Source organism: Enhydra lutris, unplaced genomic scaffold, assembly GCF_002288905.1.
Source record: "Enhydra lutris kenyoni isolate GAN:26980312 unplaced genomic scaffold, ASM228890v2 scaffoldscaffold46, whole genome shotgun sequence".
NCBI classification, from domain to species: domain Eukaryota; kingdom Metazoa; phylum Chordata; class Mammalia; order Carnivora; family Mustelidae; genus Enhydra; species Enhydra lutris.
In genome coordinates, this window is record NW_019154130.1 from 6,573,879 (window position 1) to 6,592,134 (window position 18,256).

An 18,256-nucleotide genomic window follows, 5' to 3' on the forward strand; every position below is an offset into this window, starting at 1 on the left:
GGGGGCTGCAGAGGGATAGGGAGGAGGGAAGGACAGAGAATGAGCTCAGCTGTGGAGCTCTGAGGCTTGCACACAGCTCCGACTCAACAGGTGTAGATGAAGGTGTCCACCGTGAAGAGGACTTGCACACCCTGGATATGAAGGGCTTTCTCTTATTGGCACCTTAGGGGGCCCCATGCCAGCGTGGTGAGAGAGTCCTCAAAGGGCCTCAGGCCGGGAAGCACAGCTCAGCAAAGCCTGACTCTCCCTCACAGCTCCTGGGCTCACTGAGTAAAGGTAAAGCAAAAGGATGGGATCTGAAAGTGAACCACCCCAGATCTGGGTAACTGACACTTAGCTCAAGGCCAATGTTTTCTTGGCCCCTAAAGGGAATGCGGGCCCTGGGCACTGTGTGCCCTGGGGCTCATGGAGAAGTTGGGCCCACAGCCACTGCTTTTTGTGTTTAAAACCCCAAGGGAAGAATCCAGTTATTTTCATCCCTGCCCTACTCAGCGGTGGGATGAGGTCTGCGAGGGGTCAAGGACAGCAACAGATGCACTGAGAAGAAAGTGGAGGAGAGCTTGCACCCCCAAGGCAAATTAAGTACCACCTGTATTAGTTTTCCATTGCTCCTGTAACAGATTCCCACAAACTTAGTGTCTTGATAGAAATTTATTCTCTTAGTTCTGAGGGTCAGATACCTAAAAATGGTCTTATGGGGCTGAAATCAAGGTGACTTCTGGGGGCTGGTTCCTTCTGGAAGCTCCATGAGACAATCTGTTCCTCATCTTTTCCAGCTTCTAGAAGCTGCCTTGGCATTCCTGAGCTCCTAGCCCCATCACTCCAACATCAGCTCCCATTGTCATATCTCCTTTTTCCAGCTTTGGCCCTCTTGCTTCTCTCTTTTGAGTACTTTTGTGATTATGTTGGGGACGCTCAGATAATCAAGGATAATCTCCCCATCTCAAGACCTTGAACTCAATTACATCAATTACTTAATTACAAAAGTTCCTTTTGCCCATACAGATTCACAGGTCCTGGGGATTGGGAGTGGAAATCTTTTGCGGGCCATTATTTAGCCTACCCCAATACAGTTGGCCTGTTGTAGCTTTACAAGAGCCCTCCCGCATTCCACCTTACGCCATCGTTTCCTGAGCTAGAGTGAAGGAGTTTCAGTTTCTTGTTACCCACGGCTTAGCTACAACGTCATCTTCACTTCTAATTTCCTTTGGCTATTGCATTTCTTTTCCATCAGCCAACACTTCTGGAAAACCCTTCCTTATAATGTTTCCCAAATACTCTCTCTCATTCAAAGATCATGTACTCCAGAATACAGTACTTTCTACACATTCAACTACATGGAGAACAGCGAGTGAATCTTAATCTATTAGTTAAAGTTTATCAGTTGGAGGAAAAATAATGGATACATGTAAAATCCTAACCTTGAACCAAAAAACTCAGTTATGCCAGTACAAACCAGAGCCCACCCAAGTGGCAGAAGTTTATGTTAGAGGCCTGAACATTTTAGATAATCCTGAGCCCATATGAACCAACATTATGTTACATCATCCAGAAGAAGACAAAACAGCAAAACAAATAATTAGTGTAATCTTAAGCTTCAGTGAAAGAAGTAAAATATTTCACTCTTGGGTGGTGGTGAGCCAGTGGCTTATGTCCATGGTAGGCAGCAAGCTGTAAGAGCCCTGTGTTTGGGTTTTATGAGACATATTTTTCAAGAAAACCCTGTTAATTGTTGTAAAAGTGTAAATTTCACAGAACTGCACAAAGAATATGAAAAACTTCTGGCATCCTCCCTCTCAGAGGTTACTGCTGTTGAAACAGAATGTCTTCTAAGCATCTCTTTATGCCCACACCTTGACACCCAAACATGGCCACACTCTACATACTTTATGTAACTTGCTATTTTTACTCAATAATATATTATTAAATCTTTCCACAACAGTGGTGATAAATGTATGATAAAGATAGATCCATGATATGGAATCACTTTTAGTCTTTACAGAGAATTCTAGTTGTTTAGATTGGAACCTATGAAATTGCTCATTTTTTAGACCAAAGGAGTAGATACCGGCAATTCCATATAGTTCAACGTAAGAAGTGAGTTGTGATAATTTGCCCCCAGTCTCTTCCTGGTGGATATTTAACTGGACGTTCTGCTCAGTTTTTCTAGTTATAAACATCTTCTTTTGGTGACCATGATACAGCTCTTACTGTGTACCAAGCACTCTTTTAAGCATGTTATTAAAAATTATTATTATTATTATTTAAGATTTTATTTATTTGACAGAGAGAGAGAGATCACAAGTAGGCAGAGAGGCAGGCAGAGAGAGAGAGGGAAGCAGGCTCCCCTCTGAGCAAAGAGCCCGATATGGGGCTTGATCCCAGGACCCTGAGATCATGACCTGAGCCGAAAGCAGAGGCTTAACCCACTGAGCCACCCAGGCACCCCAAGCATATGTTAATAATATGTATTAACTCGTTCAATCCTCACCTCCCCCAAAACGACCCTGTAAGGAAGGTCCTGGTATTGTCCCCACCTTATATCTGAGCAGACTGTGGTATAGACAAAGCGAGCCTCAGTTCACGTAGTGCTTTGGACTGAATGTTTGTGGCTCCCTAAAGTTCAAATTTTGAAACCTAACCCCTTGTGTGATGGTAGTAGGAGGTGAGGCATTTGAGAAGTAATTAGGTCATGATGACTAAAGGGATTAATGCCCTTATAAACGAGTTTCTAGAAACTCCTTGCCCCTTCTACCATGTGAGAACACAGCAAAATGATGGCTGTCTGTGAAGCAGGAAGTGCATATTCACCAGACACCTTATGTGCCGGCACCTTGATCTTAGAATTCCCAGCCTCCGGAACTGTGAAAAGCACAGTTCTGTCATTTATAAGCTACTCTGTCGGTGGTATTTTGTTATAGTGGCCCCAATAGACTAAGTCACAGAATAGCAAACACTGGCCCCATGTCTTGTACTTTTTTTGGATGCCATTATAAATGCTATGATTTTTATTAATTTTCTTTTTTACTTTCCTCGTGCTGGTGTGCAGAAACACAGCTGGTTTTTATGTGTGGATCTCATACCTCCAAACTTTACTGAATTGGTTTATTAACTTTTTTTTTTTAAGATTTTTTTTTTTTAAGATTTTATTTATTTTATTTGACAGACAGAGACCACAAGTAGGCAGAGAGGCAGGCGGAGAGATAGAGAGAGGAAGAAGCAGGCTCGCCGCTGAGCAGAGAGCCCGATGTGGGGCTCGATCCCAGGACCCTGGGACCATAACCTGAGCCGAAGGCAGAGGCTTTAACCCACTGAGCCACCCAGGCGCCCCTGGTTTATTAACTTTAATGGCTTTTTGTGACTTCTTTTGGATTCTCCATATATAGGATCATATTATCTGAGTGGTATTTTACTTCTTCCTTTCCAATTTGGATGGCGTTCATTTCTTTTTCTTGCCTAATTGCTCTGGCTAGAACTTTCAGTACAGTGTTGAATAGCAGCAGTGAAAACAGGCATCCTTGTCTTGTTCCTGATCATCCGGGGGGGTAAGCCTTCAGTCTTTCACCATGGAGGCGAAATCTGTTCTCTTCAGTGCTATGCTTCATTGCCTCTCCACCCTCCTCTCTCACGTCGCCAGGCATGTCCTTGCAAAAGAATCTTTTCGCACCAAAGATAAATTTCACACCCTAAGATAAATTTCTGGGTTAAAGGATGCATACATTTTGTATTCAATTCATTTTGCCAAACCACAAAAAGTCGAACCATTTCATGCTTCCACCAGCAAAGCAAGAGTGCATGCACCACTTCTAAGAGGACCTTGACAAAACAAGAGTGTAGTTGTGTGGGCTTGGCTGAGAGAGTAAGGGAAATGGATGCCATGTTGAGGGCACATGGCCAGAGGTATTGAGGTCATTATTTTAAAGTCAAGGAAAAATACAGTAGCAGGGTACAGCCATGTGAAGACTGTCAACTAGAAAAGGGATCACGGGGCAGAACTCTAAAGGGGAGAATGACAGGGAGACGGATTTGGGCTCAGTGTAAGGAAGAAATGTCTAATGGTTAGTCCCAGAAAAGAATAAGCTTTCTTTGTGGTGGCTAGTTGGTGACAGTGATGATGATTTTCATTTATCTCATCATCTCCCTTTCTCTGGTCTCCTTTCCATCTGCATTCCGACATCATTTCCCACCTTAAAAATAAACCCTCTCTCGACCCCACATTCTTCTCCTACCACCACCGATCAGTGCCTCTCTTCTCCTTTGTAGCCAACTCCCTTGAAAGAGTGAGTCACCACATCCATTTCTGCATCTCCATTCACTCCTCCGCCCACTCCAGTCTGGCTCCCGCTCCACCCCTTCTCTAAAGCCTCTCTTGCCAAGTAAACAGTGACGTCATCCTTGCTATATCTGATAGACATACTACAGATCTGATCTTCCTAAAACTGTCAGCAGCATTTGACCCTGGTGACTGTGCCACCCCCTCTTCCCCTTCTTCCCTTAACTTCCTGGAATCCACATTCTCCTATCTTTGGGTCTCCATGGCCACCCCTCTGAGTATCCTTCAGGGACTTCTGTGCTCCCATCACTTAACAGCATTCAGGGCACCTGGGTGGCTCAATTGGTTGGGCCACTGCCTTCGGCTCAGGTATGATCCCGGAGTTCTGGGATCGAGTCCCGCATCGGGCTCCCAGCTCTGCAGGGAGTCTGCTTCTACCTCTGACCTTCTTCCCTCTCATGCTCTCTGCCACTCTCTCTCAAATCAATAAATGATATCTTTAAATGTTAGCATTCCTCAGGGGTTTGTTCTAAGCCCTCCTTGGCTCCTCATTTACATCTACGCTTGCTGGCCAGTTGTAGCAACTATCATGGTTCTAGTTACCATTTATATGCTGGTGATATAAAAATCTCTATCTCTAGTTCCAGATTCACATATCTATCTATCTACTAAGCATCCAAATTTATATGTCCCATATACATGACAATGTGTATTGACAATGTATGGCTTCAGTTCTGAACTCATCTTCCACCCCAGATGGGCTCCTCCCCCCACATTTCCTATCCCACTAAGTTCTCCCACCACACATCAGTTGCCCAATCCAGAAACATTCCTTAGCATCCTTTCCCTCATTACCCCTGAATCATTCAACTGTCAAATCCTGTTTTATCTTCCTAATGCTATTCATCTATTTCTCATCTCTACCATCGTCACCTCCTCAGTCTCGGTCTCCATCACCTCTCACCTAGACCACCAGGTAGCCTGAACGGTCTCCTTGCCTCCATTTGTGCTCCTGTCTCCTCCATATTCTAGGTGGTTTACTAGTAAAAGCTCGGGCTCTGGATTGAGAAGCTTGGGTTCAATCTTGGCTCTACCACTTCCTAGCTATGTGGCCGTGTGTAAGTTACTTAACCTTCCTAGGTCATTGTTTACTCTTTTGTAATAAGGATATGTTAGTATTATATTGGGCAGGGTATCTGGTTCTAAACAGAATCCACTCTGCTGAGTTTGAGAAGAAATACTGTCTAGAAAAGGCAAATCTACATGGTTGAAATTTTTCATAATGAAATGTTGGTGGCAGGGTGGGGAAGACTCTCTGAGTTTTCCAGTGTCCTCAGGATGAAGTTCAAGGCTGTTCATAATACGATCCTTGCTGGCTTCTCCAGTCCCACCTTCGCCTCCTCTTCTTGGCACCTTGCACGTCAGGCTGACGCGTGCTGCACTGTGAATAGTCCATTGAATCGGGTCCTTTCTCTTTTCAGCGCTGTGCTAAAAACCCAGGAGGGTTGGGAGGTTCCTGCCCTGGGTGGGAGGCTGGGCTGGTGTGGTGGTGCCCAGAAGCCTGTGGGTGTGTGAGAGCTGGTCCACAGAGAAGCCTCGGTTTCCAGGGTGAAATGAGAAAACCAGGATAACAAGGCAAGCTCTCCATAAAGCTAAATTTATTCATTTGAAAGGACCGTTTTTGTAGACTAGGTGCTTCCAGCTTTCTTAATGTTTTGTGTGGGCATTAATGGAGGGATGCCGATAATGGTAGTAGTCGTTTGCTTGCTTGACATCGCTAACGGTGCTGTTAGGCGACAAACTTGCCGCCCCTCAGTCCGTAAAGGCATCCTCAGCCACCTGGGAACCCAGAGTCATCTTCTCCCTCCTAGCAAATCTGTCAGTTCTGCCTCCAAAACTTACTCCTGCTTTGCCCACTTCTGTCCACCTGCACTGTCCCGTTATCATCGGGGTCGCCACCTCTCTTATCTGGGCAACTCTGGTACCCTTCTCACTGCCCTTCTCCTGTCACTCTTGCCCCCGTGATCTGCCTTTTGTGCAGAGGCCCAAGAGCTCTTTTAGAAACAGGAATCAAATGGTTTCACTTCCCTCTGTAAATCCTGTCCCTGAGGAACAAATTCCAGCTCCTCCCGCAGTCTGGCCCTTGCCTACCTCTCCTCTGCCCTTGGTCCCTGCTCCTCCCTCCTCTCTCACCAGCTTCTGGAACATACTGCCTTCTGGCGGCTCCTTGTTTTTGCTTTCAGATATGTGCATTCACTGTTCTTTCGGTCCCTTGAGTCAGGTGGCTGGATTCTCCTCTTCCTAGAGGCAGTCTTCTCCTGAAATGGGTTTTCTCTGGACCCCTCATCTATCACATCACCCAGGGGTTCAGGGTAGGATGAGAACGTGGCAAATCTCTTCATGTTTCTATTGCCCTCAAGTGGCAGGAGCCATAGCAGGGCCATGCCTGGGTTGGATTTGCCCCTCCCCAGCCTCTGGTGTCCGCTCCCATGTCTGTGGTGGACTCACTTCCACTCAGTTGGAAAAGGCCTCACAGGTAGGTGTGTGGCAGCCCTCCCATGAAACAGGCAACCAGCCCGGACGCAGGACAATATTGTGCTTCTGTTAGCCTGAGCAGAGGTTGACTGGATAAGGGAGAAGCAGCAGTTTGAGTGGAGTGTGTTCTCCTTTTTTCTCTCAACCTTTCCTACTCTTCTGTATTCACTGGAAAAGCTTCTAAGAGGGCTGGTCTCCAGGGAGGAGGGAAATCTTCCCAAGAAAATGAAAATATCTTTTACTTCTCTGCTTAAAATCCTCCTACGGCTTCTCAACTCACTCAGAATAAAATCCAAAGAACGCAGAGTGGCCTCCACGGCTCAGAATGATCTGCCCTTCCTCTCCAACCGGGGTTATCTCTCCGGTTCACCCACTTCCTCTCATTCACTAAGTTGTTTCCTCTGCTCCAGGCACCCTGACCTCCTTGCTTGAACACCCTATCAAGTCTCTACCTCAGGGCCTTTGTACTTGCTGTTCCCTCACCAGAAACACTCTTCTAGATACTTCATGTTGTAAAGTTTCGCAGGTGAGGTAAACACAACACCAGGCAAGGGGGGCACAATGCAAGATTTATTAAAGGCACTCTCCGGCGAAGTTTCAGGGCTCAGGAGAAGGGGAGCCAGGAAAGTCAAGCCGGGTGGAGGTGGGCACTCTAGGGCAAGGTTCAGCTACTCGGAAAGGAGAAGTTGAGGAAGTCGCACGCACTAGGAGGGAGTTGTGGGGGGGTCTTTTATCGGGCCGAGGGAGGTGGGGCATGGGCTCACATCCATATATGGTAGGGTATTTGGTGATCGGAGGGTATGGAGTGGGGGGTCCTGATACTTCTGTTTCCTGCATAGGTATCAGGTTACCTGTGGAGATGTGATCTGGGCATACATCCTTTTGGCGGGAGAGTCAAGGGTTAAGGAAAGGGGTGGGGGGAGGCTGGAAGGCGGTCATTTCTATTGTTCCTCCTGCACTCCAGAGCCTGCCGACCCAACATATGTCTTGTTCCCTCCCTTCGTGCAGATCCTAGCCCAAATGTGTCTACCCAACATGCACTCACATTTGCCTATTAGCATTCTTTGTTCTCTTCTATGCTTTATTACCCTTTATCATTTATCACCATCAGATATTTAATTGTCTTTTTTGTTTCCTTTTTTTTTTTTTTTTTTTTTTTTGGTATCATATCTCACTCTTCCACTGGCATGTAACCCCCTGAGTTGTAGGAACTTTGTTTCACTCACTGTTACAATCTCTAGATCCATCAACAGTTCCTGACTCATAGTAGATAGTCTGAAATTTATATGGGGGAATGAATGAATGATAGAAAAGGGTAAGCTTATGGGATCCTCGTTCCAGCCTCCCTCCTTGTCCTGTACTTGCCCAGGCCGACCCAGAAAGACAAAGATTGTGGTGAAGAAGGAAGAATGATCAATTGAGCAAGCGTTTAGGAGGCCTAGTACTCAGACTTTCTCAGTCTGCTGGGTAACCACTTCAGTAGTATGCTTTCTGAGTTAAGAGAATTGGATTGGTTTTGGATTTGAATCCCTTTTGAAACCCACTTTCTACCTGGATGATATTTCAGAAATTAACTCCATCTTTCGTAGCTTTTCTTTCCTTATCTATGCCACAATGAAAAGAATACCTACATCCCAGTATATCAATTGAGATGATATAAATAAAGCCAGCTGGATAAGAAAGTTATTTTATTGTCATTCAGGCTTTTTCAGTTAGTTTTCCTGGGAGTATAATCATCACTATCCCATTCTTCCCACCTCATTGAGGCCAGAGGGCAAAACAGAATCATGGGTTGGAAAACCCTGTGGGATTCCCGGAGCCGATTCTCAGAGGAAATCTCTGTTAAGGATACCAGGGGCCCTGCAATAACCTGGGGCAGAGTCTCCACAGCGCAGGTGCGGGGCTGAGACAGCCAAGGATAGAGTAGCAGACTTCAGAAATCTCTGGAATTTCTGGCTTTTGGAAAGACCCTGTAATGGGTGTTTTTCCTTTGCCCTACCCCCTTTCTTTTCCCATTTCTTCTGGCAACAGTATTCTTCCTAAGGTGAAGTCTATGTATGTGGTTCAGACTGGGCTCTGAGCCCCGCACCCTGTCCCTACTTCCTGCCACAGGAGTGAGCACGTGACCCAGGATTTGCCAATCAGGTGACACCCTGCCCCTAGCCATGAGGATTGATTCAGAGTGGATATGTAATTCAAGCTCTACCCACCAGAGACTTTCCTGGGACTTTATGCCAGAGCTATCAGGAAAGACTTGCCTGTTCCTCTGGAGTTACTGAGGATATGAGTGTGGCATCTTGCTACATAGAGAGCCTATTCAAGAACAAAGTCACACAGAGCCACAATGTGGGGAGAGAGGGCCAACCCAATGGCATAGTTTGAGCTTTTAGAACCATCCATGTCTGAGGGCAGCTCCATCTCTTCCACTGTGTGGCTTGGTGCCTAACTTGAGTTAGGTCTCTGTCACTTACCATCCAGACAATTCTGACTAGTACAGGCCTACTCAGCATCCTGTCTACACACTTCTGTAACCCTGGAAGCTGGAGCCACTTGACCCTGCCTATAGCTACAGCCCTGCCTTTGATTCCAGTCTGAACTTGGTTTTGAGGGACTGTGAGATGCTAAGCAGCCTCTTATCTTATTTCTTCTAATGACAGCCCCTTCCTTGCACCCCAGTCTCAATAACTGAAGCCCTGTCTTACTTCATTATCCTGGCTCTTTGCCTTTGCAACCCTAGTATGGACAGGCTCTGAACTGAGGATGCCACAGCTAGAATCCACCACCCGCTGCTATATGTCTTGACTATTACCTGAGCCTGTCTGGACTTCCAGCCTGTGATCCATACCAGTCCTATTTGATGTAAACTACCACCCCAATCCCTGTGCACCATGGGTCTCCCCATTTCACAAATGGCCCAGTTGCAGTTTTATCGACACAGGGCCTCACAGTACAACTTAAGGCAGCATTTCCCAAGCAGTGGTCTATGGGACTCCATTCAGTGGGATGTAAATAGATATTCCATTAGCATAGAGGGGAAAAAAACAAAGCTGGCAACATTTTTTCTTTAATTTTATCTTTTAAAATATAAAAAAAAATGGAGTAGTATTTTACATAGGGGTCACCTTCTAAAGTCAGTACTTAAGGTAAAAATCATGTCTTGTCGGGCGCCTGAGTGGCTCAGTTGGTTGAGCCACTGCCTTTGGCTCAGGTCGTGATCCCAGAATCCAGGGATCGAGTCCCACATTGGCCTCCCAGGTCCATGGGCAGTCTGCTTCTCTCCTCTCATGCTCTCTCTCTGTGTCTCTCTCACTTTCTCAAATAAATAAATAAAATATTTAAAAAAAATCATGTCTTGTCAACATAAGGTTGCTAAAACCTTGAGTTGTCCACAAGGCACAGCAAACAGACCTTCTACCTTCCAACAAGTCCATCAGAGCCCATCTTCCCCCCTCCAGTTCTGGAATAAGTTGCCGTTTTTCCAGTTTTGCTCCAGGTGAAGATGAAAGAGGTGGTTTATTTTAGGGGACATGTAAGGTGGAAAGTGTGTATCTAGATTCATAGGTAGTGTGGCAAGATGGTTACTCTGTCGAAAGCATGTGGGAACAGACTGGCAAGGATTCCCAACTTGGGGACCCCATCTCAAGCCTGGTCCGGGACACCCATTCACTTAGTCATTGCACTGTTGAAATTGTGCTGTCTCTCCAGGCTCCTATGGAACACGCATTTCTGGGTTTGAGGGAGTTAAATGTGTGGAAGATAAGATTCCACCTTGTGAAAGAACAATATCATTACAAGTCGCTCTCATGAGAATCTGTTCTTATATATTGCTTTTAAGAAATCGTGTGCCAAGAATATCAGGAAATCACGTCACCTGTTTCATGGAACTGTGACGCATGATCTGTGTGTTGGGTTGGGGGCCCGGGAATGCAGGAGGAACAATAGAAATGACCGCCAGGGCTGCCATCTTCCAGCCTCCCCCCCTTCCTTAACCCTTGACTCTCCTGCCAAAGGGTATATGCCCAGGTCATGTCTCCATAGGTAACCCGATACCTATGCAGGAAACAGAAGTATCAGGACCCCCAACCCCATACCCTCCGATCACCAAATACCCTACCATATATGGATGTGAGCCCATGCCCTGCCTTGGCCCGATAAAAGACCCCCACCGACTCCCTCCCAGTGTGACTTCTCCAACTCTGCTTTCCAGAGTCACGGAATGTTATGCCCCAATAATGGGTCCGTGATTAAAGGAGTGAGACTGATACAAAGGGAAGGTCAAGCAAAAGCTTTATTTCGCGCCAAGCATCAAGAATCAAACCGGCCAACCAGGGCCGTGCCTCTTACAGAGAGGGCGACCCCCTCTCCCTTACGGACTGGCTTTTAAGGGCAAAGGCCATGCGGTTGGGCCTGGCCACGCAGAGGGGGCCAATGAAATTGTAACACACAGAGAAAACTGCACAGTGTTGCTAGGTGACCAATTGAATTACAATTTCACCTTGGTTAGGATTGGCGCCCAAAGGGCTCCCAAAGGGCGGGGCCCATACGCCTTGGTAGCTAGGGAGACAGTATGCGTCCCCCCACTGATCGGATGTCTCCACCTGGCCTGACCCATCCCTGTATCTGTGCTTTGTTACCTGAGGCTGGTTTCCAGGACTTGTTTTTAAGTAAGTCCCCTGGGGGAAGGGGAGCAGGGACAGTTTAAGGGTTAAACAACAACGTTATTGTTTAACCTCAATGGAAGCCTCTGGCTAAAATATAAAAATATAAAATAGGTCCTTACACGAAACCTCGATGGAGGGTGCCCACCTCCTCCTGGCGCGACTTTCCTGGCTCCCCTTCTCCTGAGCCCTGAAACTTCACCGGAGAGTGCCTTTAATAAATCTTGCCTTGCGCCCACCTTGCCTGGTGTTGTGTTTACCTCGCCTGTGAAACTTTACACTTTGTACTGGTGCATAAAGGAGCATTTCCTAACTATGCTCCTCGTCTTCAGTTCTATGATATCTGGCTTAAGTAATGTGTCTTATTTTAGAATTTAATATATGTGTTTATTATTTAGTGTTTGTCACATAGTAAACATATGAATCAAATTACAATAATCCTAGTAATATTATTAATAAGAAGAATTAACACTTGGTGAGGGCTTGCCGTACACCGGGTATTTTTCAAACAACTTTACATTTAGTAACTCATTTAATCCTTACAACCTTTGTCTCCATTTTACCATGAGAAAACCAAGGCTCAGAGCGGTGGAGGATTATTGAATCCACCTTTCCAGACCTCAGATCCCGGATGTGGGCCTGGTTACTTTGACAGTCAAAGGAGACAGTGCATATGAAAGTGCCTATTATGTACAAAAAGATTATTTTTTTGATTCTTTTTTTATTCAAGTATAATTAATGTAGTTTTATATTAGTTTCAGGTGTATGATATAATGATTCAACAATTCTATGCATTTCTCAGTGCTCAAGATAAGTATACTCTTAATCTCTTTTATCTGACTCACCCATCTTTCCACTTCCCTCCCTTTTGGCTGCCACCAGTTAATCTCTGTATTTAAGAGTCTGGTTTTTTGTTTGCATTCTTTTCTTCTTTGTTCATTTGTTTCGTTTCTTAAATTCCATGCATGAGTGAAATTTAACTGACTGACTTACTTCACTTATTTCACTTAGGACCCTCTAGGCCCATCCATGGTGTTGCAAATGGCAAGATATCAGTCTTTTTTATGACTGAGCAAAATTCCATTGTATATCTCCTACATCTTCTTCTTTTTCTTCTTCTTCTTCTTTTTTTTAAAGATTTTATTTATTTATTTGACAGGCAGAGATCGCAAGTAGGCAGAGAGGCAGGCAGAGAGAGAGAGGGAAGCAGGCTTTCCGCTGAGCAAAGACCCTGATGCAGGGCTCGATCCCAGAACCCTGGGATCATGACCTGAGCTGAAGGCAGAGGCTTAACCCACTGAGCCACCCAGGTGCCCCCTCCTACATCTTCTTTATCCATTCCTTTTCAGTGGACACGGGTTGCTTCCGCATCTTGGCTGTTGTAAATAATGCTGCAATAAATGTAGGGATGCACGTATCTTTTCCAAGTAGTATTTTCATTTTCTTCGGGTAAATACCCAGTAGTGAAATTACTGGATTCTATGGTAATTCTATTTTTTTTTAAGTCAAAACGATTATTTTTAAAGATAGCTGCTATTTGTAGAGCTCTTACCCTATGCCAGACATGGAGAAGTGTTTGCCATGCCTTTTCTTATTTAATTATGATGATTCTATTAACAGATGCAGAAAGGGAGGCTCAGCGGGTAAGTGACCTGGCCAAGGAAACTAAGCCAGGGTTATAAAATAGGTTGCTCTAACCCTTAGCCAGTAAACTACACTGTCTGACCTTAGCGATGCAAGTTCTCACCACCACCATCATCATCATCATCACAAAGAGCAATGGGGCATTAGCCAGTAAGGAACTGTGAATTAAAACCACAATGAGAACCACTCAGTAGGATGCCCATAATTCAAAAAACCAACAAGAGCTACTGTTTGGTAAGGATGTGGAGAAACTGGAACATACGTTGCTGGTAAGAATATGAAATGGTGCAGCCGTTCCAGAAATGGGTGGTTACTTAAAATGTTGAAAATAAATTTACTGAATGATCTTTCAGTTTCACTTCTAGGTGCAATGCCCAAGAAAACTGAAAACATGTTCATGCCAACATGCCTACACCCGTATTCATAGCAGCATTGTCCATTATCCATAATAGCCCCAAACTGGAAACAACCCAGATGTCCACCCCCTCCAAGAAAGGTCCATCTAGACAATGGAATATTACTTGGCCATACAGAGGAAGGAAGTAGAGATACATGTTTCAACATGAGTGCACCTTGCAAACATGATGCAGAGTCAAAGAAGCTAGACAGAAAGGACCACATAGTGCACAATTCCATTTCTATGACATGTCCAGAATAGGCCAATCCCAGAGACAGGGTGAATCAGTGGGTCACCAGAGCTACAGGGGAGCAGAAGGATTGGGAGTGATGGCTCAGGGCTATGGAGTTTATTTTTGAGGTGATGAAAATATTCTAGACTTGATTGTGGTGATGGTTGCACAAGTCTGAATATACTAAAACCCACTAAATTGTACACTTCATTTATTTTTGTAAAGATTTATTTATTTATCTGAGAAAGAGATCGAGTTCGCGAGCAGGGGTAGGGGCAAAGGGAGAAGGAGAGTGTAGAGCTGATAAGCCTAGAGCTGATGTGGAGCTCAGTCCCACAACCTTGAGATCATGACCGAGCCAAAATCAAGAGTTGGACACTCAACCGACTCAGCCACCCAGCCTCCCCTAATTTGTTCCCTTTAAATGAGTGAGTTGTGTAGTCTGTGAATTATATCTCAATAAGCTGTTAAGAAACAGACACGAAAAAGAGCAAGGGGGGCCTTCCTGACACTAGAAAGGATCTAAAGTTACATTGACAAGTCTAGTCCTCTTCCTCCCCTCAGCAGTGATGACTCAGACAGATGCCAGGATTATCACCAGGTAGGCCCTGAATCCTTGCCTCCTCCCTTGGAATCCAGGGTGTTGCCCTGTTTCCTACTTTCCCCAGGCATGCCCTGCCCAGCTCACCCTGGTAGGCCTGGGGCAAAACCCAAAGTGTGGCTTTGTCTCTCGTGTGGCTTCTTTCGGCCGCCGACTGGCACTGTTTCCTCCCGCCTGCAGCTGCTTCCCCACTACCCCAACCCCCTCCGGCCCCAGCTTGTTATGAGGGAAAAAGTCTCAGATTTAAAACCATGAGGAATTCACAATGTGCACCAGAAGCTGCACCTTGGGGACTTTGGGGCTGTCAACCGCTGCAGACACTTGGGGTCATCCCCACACCCCACTCACCTGATGTAAGAAAAGACCAGCAGGTGCAGGATCCACTTAATGCTGCCATAATTCACGCTCTGGATCCGGAGGACCTTGTTTGTCTCATACTGGAAAATGCATTTCCAGTTGCAGCAGGCTGACATGGTGAGAGGCTCACTCTCCACCAGGGTCTGGACGAGGGCTCAGCACCCCCAGACCAGCCACAGCAGGTCCACCAGCAACAGGAAAATGAGACGCCCTGATTCTTAGCCGCCGCCTTTAAGTTTGAGTTCCTCCAATGACGGCAGAGTGGGGGCGGGCCCTGGCAGCTGCCCCAGATGTGGCTGGGGATAAACAAGAGAAGCGAAGTCCTACAAGCCTGGCTGGCAGATGACCCTGCTCCAGCCGCCTCCCCCAGATGCCTGCACAAAGATGGTGTTCAAAGGAAGGGCATTTTTAGCATTCTCCCTTATCCCCTTTTCCCTTTCACTTTTTTGGACTCCTTTCAGTTGGGGGAGAGGGGCAGGCCTTCAAATGTCAGGAGACCCAGTGCTTCCATTGTGCCTTAGTAAAAGGCCTAGATCTTTCTATTGCCTCAAGGCCTACTCATAGACTGACTGATTCATTTCTACAACCCTTTAGTTCAACCCCAGATGTCTATGAATTCAGGGTGAATGAAGGTCTTCCTCTTCTCCCTCTCCACATTTCCTCCACAGTACTCTGGTCTGTTGGTGATGAGGGGAATCAGAATTGCTGGGGCTGGGGCAGGGGAGGACTTTATTTCTATGCTGGACATTTCTTGCGTGACCGTTGAGACCTGCTCTCTGCGCTGCCCCCATTTATGCCCATGACCTAGGCCAATCAGCCTAAGACCGTCAGAAACAAACTTGCCATTCAGCAAAATTAGGTTTACTGACTATTTCAGTGAGAAAGAGCTCGTGCCAGAGGAACTACCATCAAAGGGACAGAGTATCGTAGGGCTACTGGTGATGGTGGAGTCTTGATTAAATTTGAAAGCAGATTTTGATAAGCTCAAAACAAAGCAGGTTTCTATAAAAGAGTCAACCTCAGATCTGGATTGCAACGTGGACCCAGGGCTCTGCTTCCTTGTCAGTAATCAAGCTAAGACAGCTGTTGAACGTTGTGCCTAGAAACCCTTTATCTGAACCTCTGGTCCAAAGGTGCAAATTGAGGCCACTTTTGTGTGGCAAAAGTGGAATATTTCATTCTTACTGAGGCAATTTCCAATAGCAGATTTTCTGACAGTCTATGAATTTAGAGGATGACGTTTCTCAAGAAGAAAGCAACAGTGAGAGGCACCTGAGTGGTTCAGTTGGTTGGGCGTCTGTCTTTGGCTCAGGTCATGATCCTGGGGTTCTGGGATGGAGCCCTGCATTGGGCTCCCTGCTCAGCAGGAAGTCTGCTTCTCCTTCTGCCTGATACTCCCCCTGCTTGCGCGTGCTCTCTCTCTCTCACTCTCGTTCTATCTCAAATAAATAAATAAAATCTTAAAAGGAAAAAAAAAAGAAAGCAGCAATGACAAAAAAGATGAGGGAAAGTAGTGTTATCATTTTACAGATACAGTGAAATACTGTTTCCTATTATTTTTGTAGCTGTCTTTATCCATTTCTGCTCTTCCAGCCTGTTAAGTGGCCAAGGTATTTTTACTTTTGCAGTCCGAGTTAAATTTTACTTTCTCACTCAGGTGAACTGTATCAGGAGCTACCTTACCTCCGGGCTGTCAGTTCAGGATGCCAGAGAGCAGGAGGAAGGTGTGATTGAACGCAAATTTTCTTGGCCCTTCTCGCAAGTGCACGTGGTAGGGCTCCTGGCCTTTCTGCTGAACTCATACACTGATCCCTCATGCTCTTCCCTCTGCTTCCTCAGCCCTCTGTCTACTATTTCTCCCACGACCGCTTCCTGGATACTGTTCTTAATAAGCTTCCCAGTGAGTTCTCAGTTGCCATATTTAGTGATAGCTTTTATTCCTTATTCTCTTTGACCTTTTGGACCAACACCATGTATCACCTCTTGAGCAGTTTCTTCCCTTGATTTCCGTGACTCCCCTGGGTCCCTTCTTCTAGTTTCTCATCTTTTTTCAAAAAAAGATTTTATTTATTTATTTATTTAAGAGAAGGAGACAGAGCATGTGCTCGACAGAGCCCACAAGTGGGGGGAAGGGCAGAGGGAGAAGCAGGCTCCCCACTGAGCAGGGAGCCCAGCGGTCCCGAGGCTGGATCCCAGGACCCTGGAATCATGACCTGAGCCGCAGGCAGAGCTTACCTGAGCCACCCAGGCACCCCTAGTTTCTCATCTTTACCTCTGTGACTCTTTATCTTATCTTTCTATGACTCTTCTCCTTTTATATGTCAGTTCTAGCAAATTCTGTCTCAGCATTTTTCATATTTCTATCAGTCATGACAAGACAGGTTATGTTGCAATAACAAACAGCCCCCAAATCATGGCTTAAGAACCACAGATCACCCTGGGGGCGCTGATTATCCTAGTCACTTGGAAAACAAAACTAATGGAACAGCCACTATCTTGAACTCTTGAATGAGAAATCTGGCAGGTCTTACAGTGGCAGTTAAATACTCTGAACTTGGGGCACCTGGGTGGCTCAGTTGGTTAAACATTCAACTTTTGGTTTCAGCTCAGGTCATGATCTCAAGGTCCTGGGGTAGAGCCCTGGGTGGGGCTCTGTGCTCAACCAGGAGTCTGCTGGAGATTCTATCCCTCTCTCTCGTCCTCTGCTCCTCCCCCTATCCCTCATGTGCACACGCATGCACTTGTGGGCTCTCTCTCTTTAAAATAAATAAATAAATCCTTTTAAAAAAAGATTTTATTTATTTGTTAGACAGAGAGAGAACACAGCAAGGGAAGCTGTAGGCAGAGGGAGAAGCAGGCTCGCTGCTAAGCAGGGAGCCCGATGTTGGACCCGATCCCAGGACCTGAGCTGAAGGCAGACGCTTGACCTACTGAGCCACCCAGGTATCCCTAAATAAATATAACTTAATAGAAAATACTCTGTTAACCATTTATATGTCTTCTTTGCAGAATTGTCTGTTCATGCCTTCTGCCCATTTTTTGACTTGATTATTTGTTTTTTTGGGTGTTGAGTTTGAGAAGTTCTTTATAGATCTTAGTTACCAGCCCTTTATCTATAATGTCATTTGCGAATATCTTATCCCATTCCGTTGGTTGCCTTTCAGTTTTGTTGACTGTTTCCTTTGCTATGCAGAAACTTTTTATCTTGGTGAAGTCCCAACAGTTCATTTTTGCTTGTTTCCCTTGCCTTTGGAGATGTATCATGAAAGAAGTTGTTGTGGTTGATGTCAGAGAGGTTCCTTCCTGTGTTCTCCTCTAGGATTTTGATAGATTCCTATCTCACATTGAGGTCTTTCATTCAACTCAAAAGTTTATCTTTGTGTGGTGTAAGACTGGTGATCTGTATTAAGGAGGGCATGTGTTGTAATGAGTATTGGGTGTTATATGCAAATAATGATTCATGAAACACTGCATCAAAAGCTAATGATGTACTGTATGGTGACTAACATAGCATAAAAAAAAAATACTCTGACCTAGAAATGGTGCACTCCCTTTTGCC

The 18,256-nt window shown here is 45.5% G+C and overlaps 2 protein-coding genes across 3 annotated transcripts in view; one reads left to right on the forward strand and one right to left on the reverse strand.

Moving 5' to 3' along the window:
• Window positions 1–14,880, reverse strand: part of LOC111156389 (purinergic receptor P2X 7) — a 50,931-nt gene extending 36,051 nt beyond the window's left edge. Inside the window, exon 1 of the mRNA XM_022517235.1 lies at window positions 14,689–14,880. Coding sequence (XP_022372943.1) covers window positions 14,689–14,813 — 125 coding nt within the window. The 5' untranslated portion in view covers window positions 14,814–14,880. The remainder of the gene's footprint in view (window positions 1–14,688) is intronic.
• Window positions 1–18,256, forward strand: part of LOC111156388 (intraflagellar transport 81) — a 209,352-nt gene that overhangs the window by 59,365 nt on the left and 131,731 nt on the right. The gene's annotated exons all lie outside the window — the stretch shown is intronic.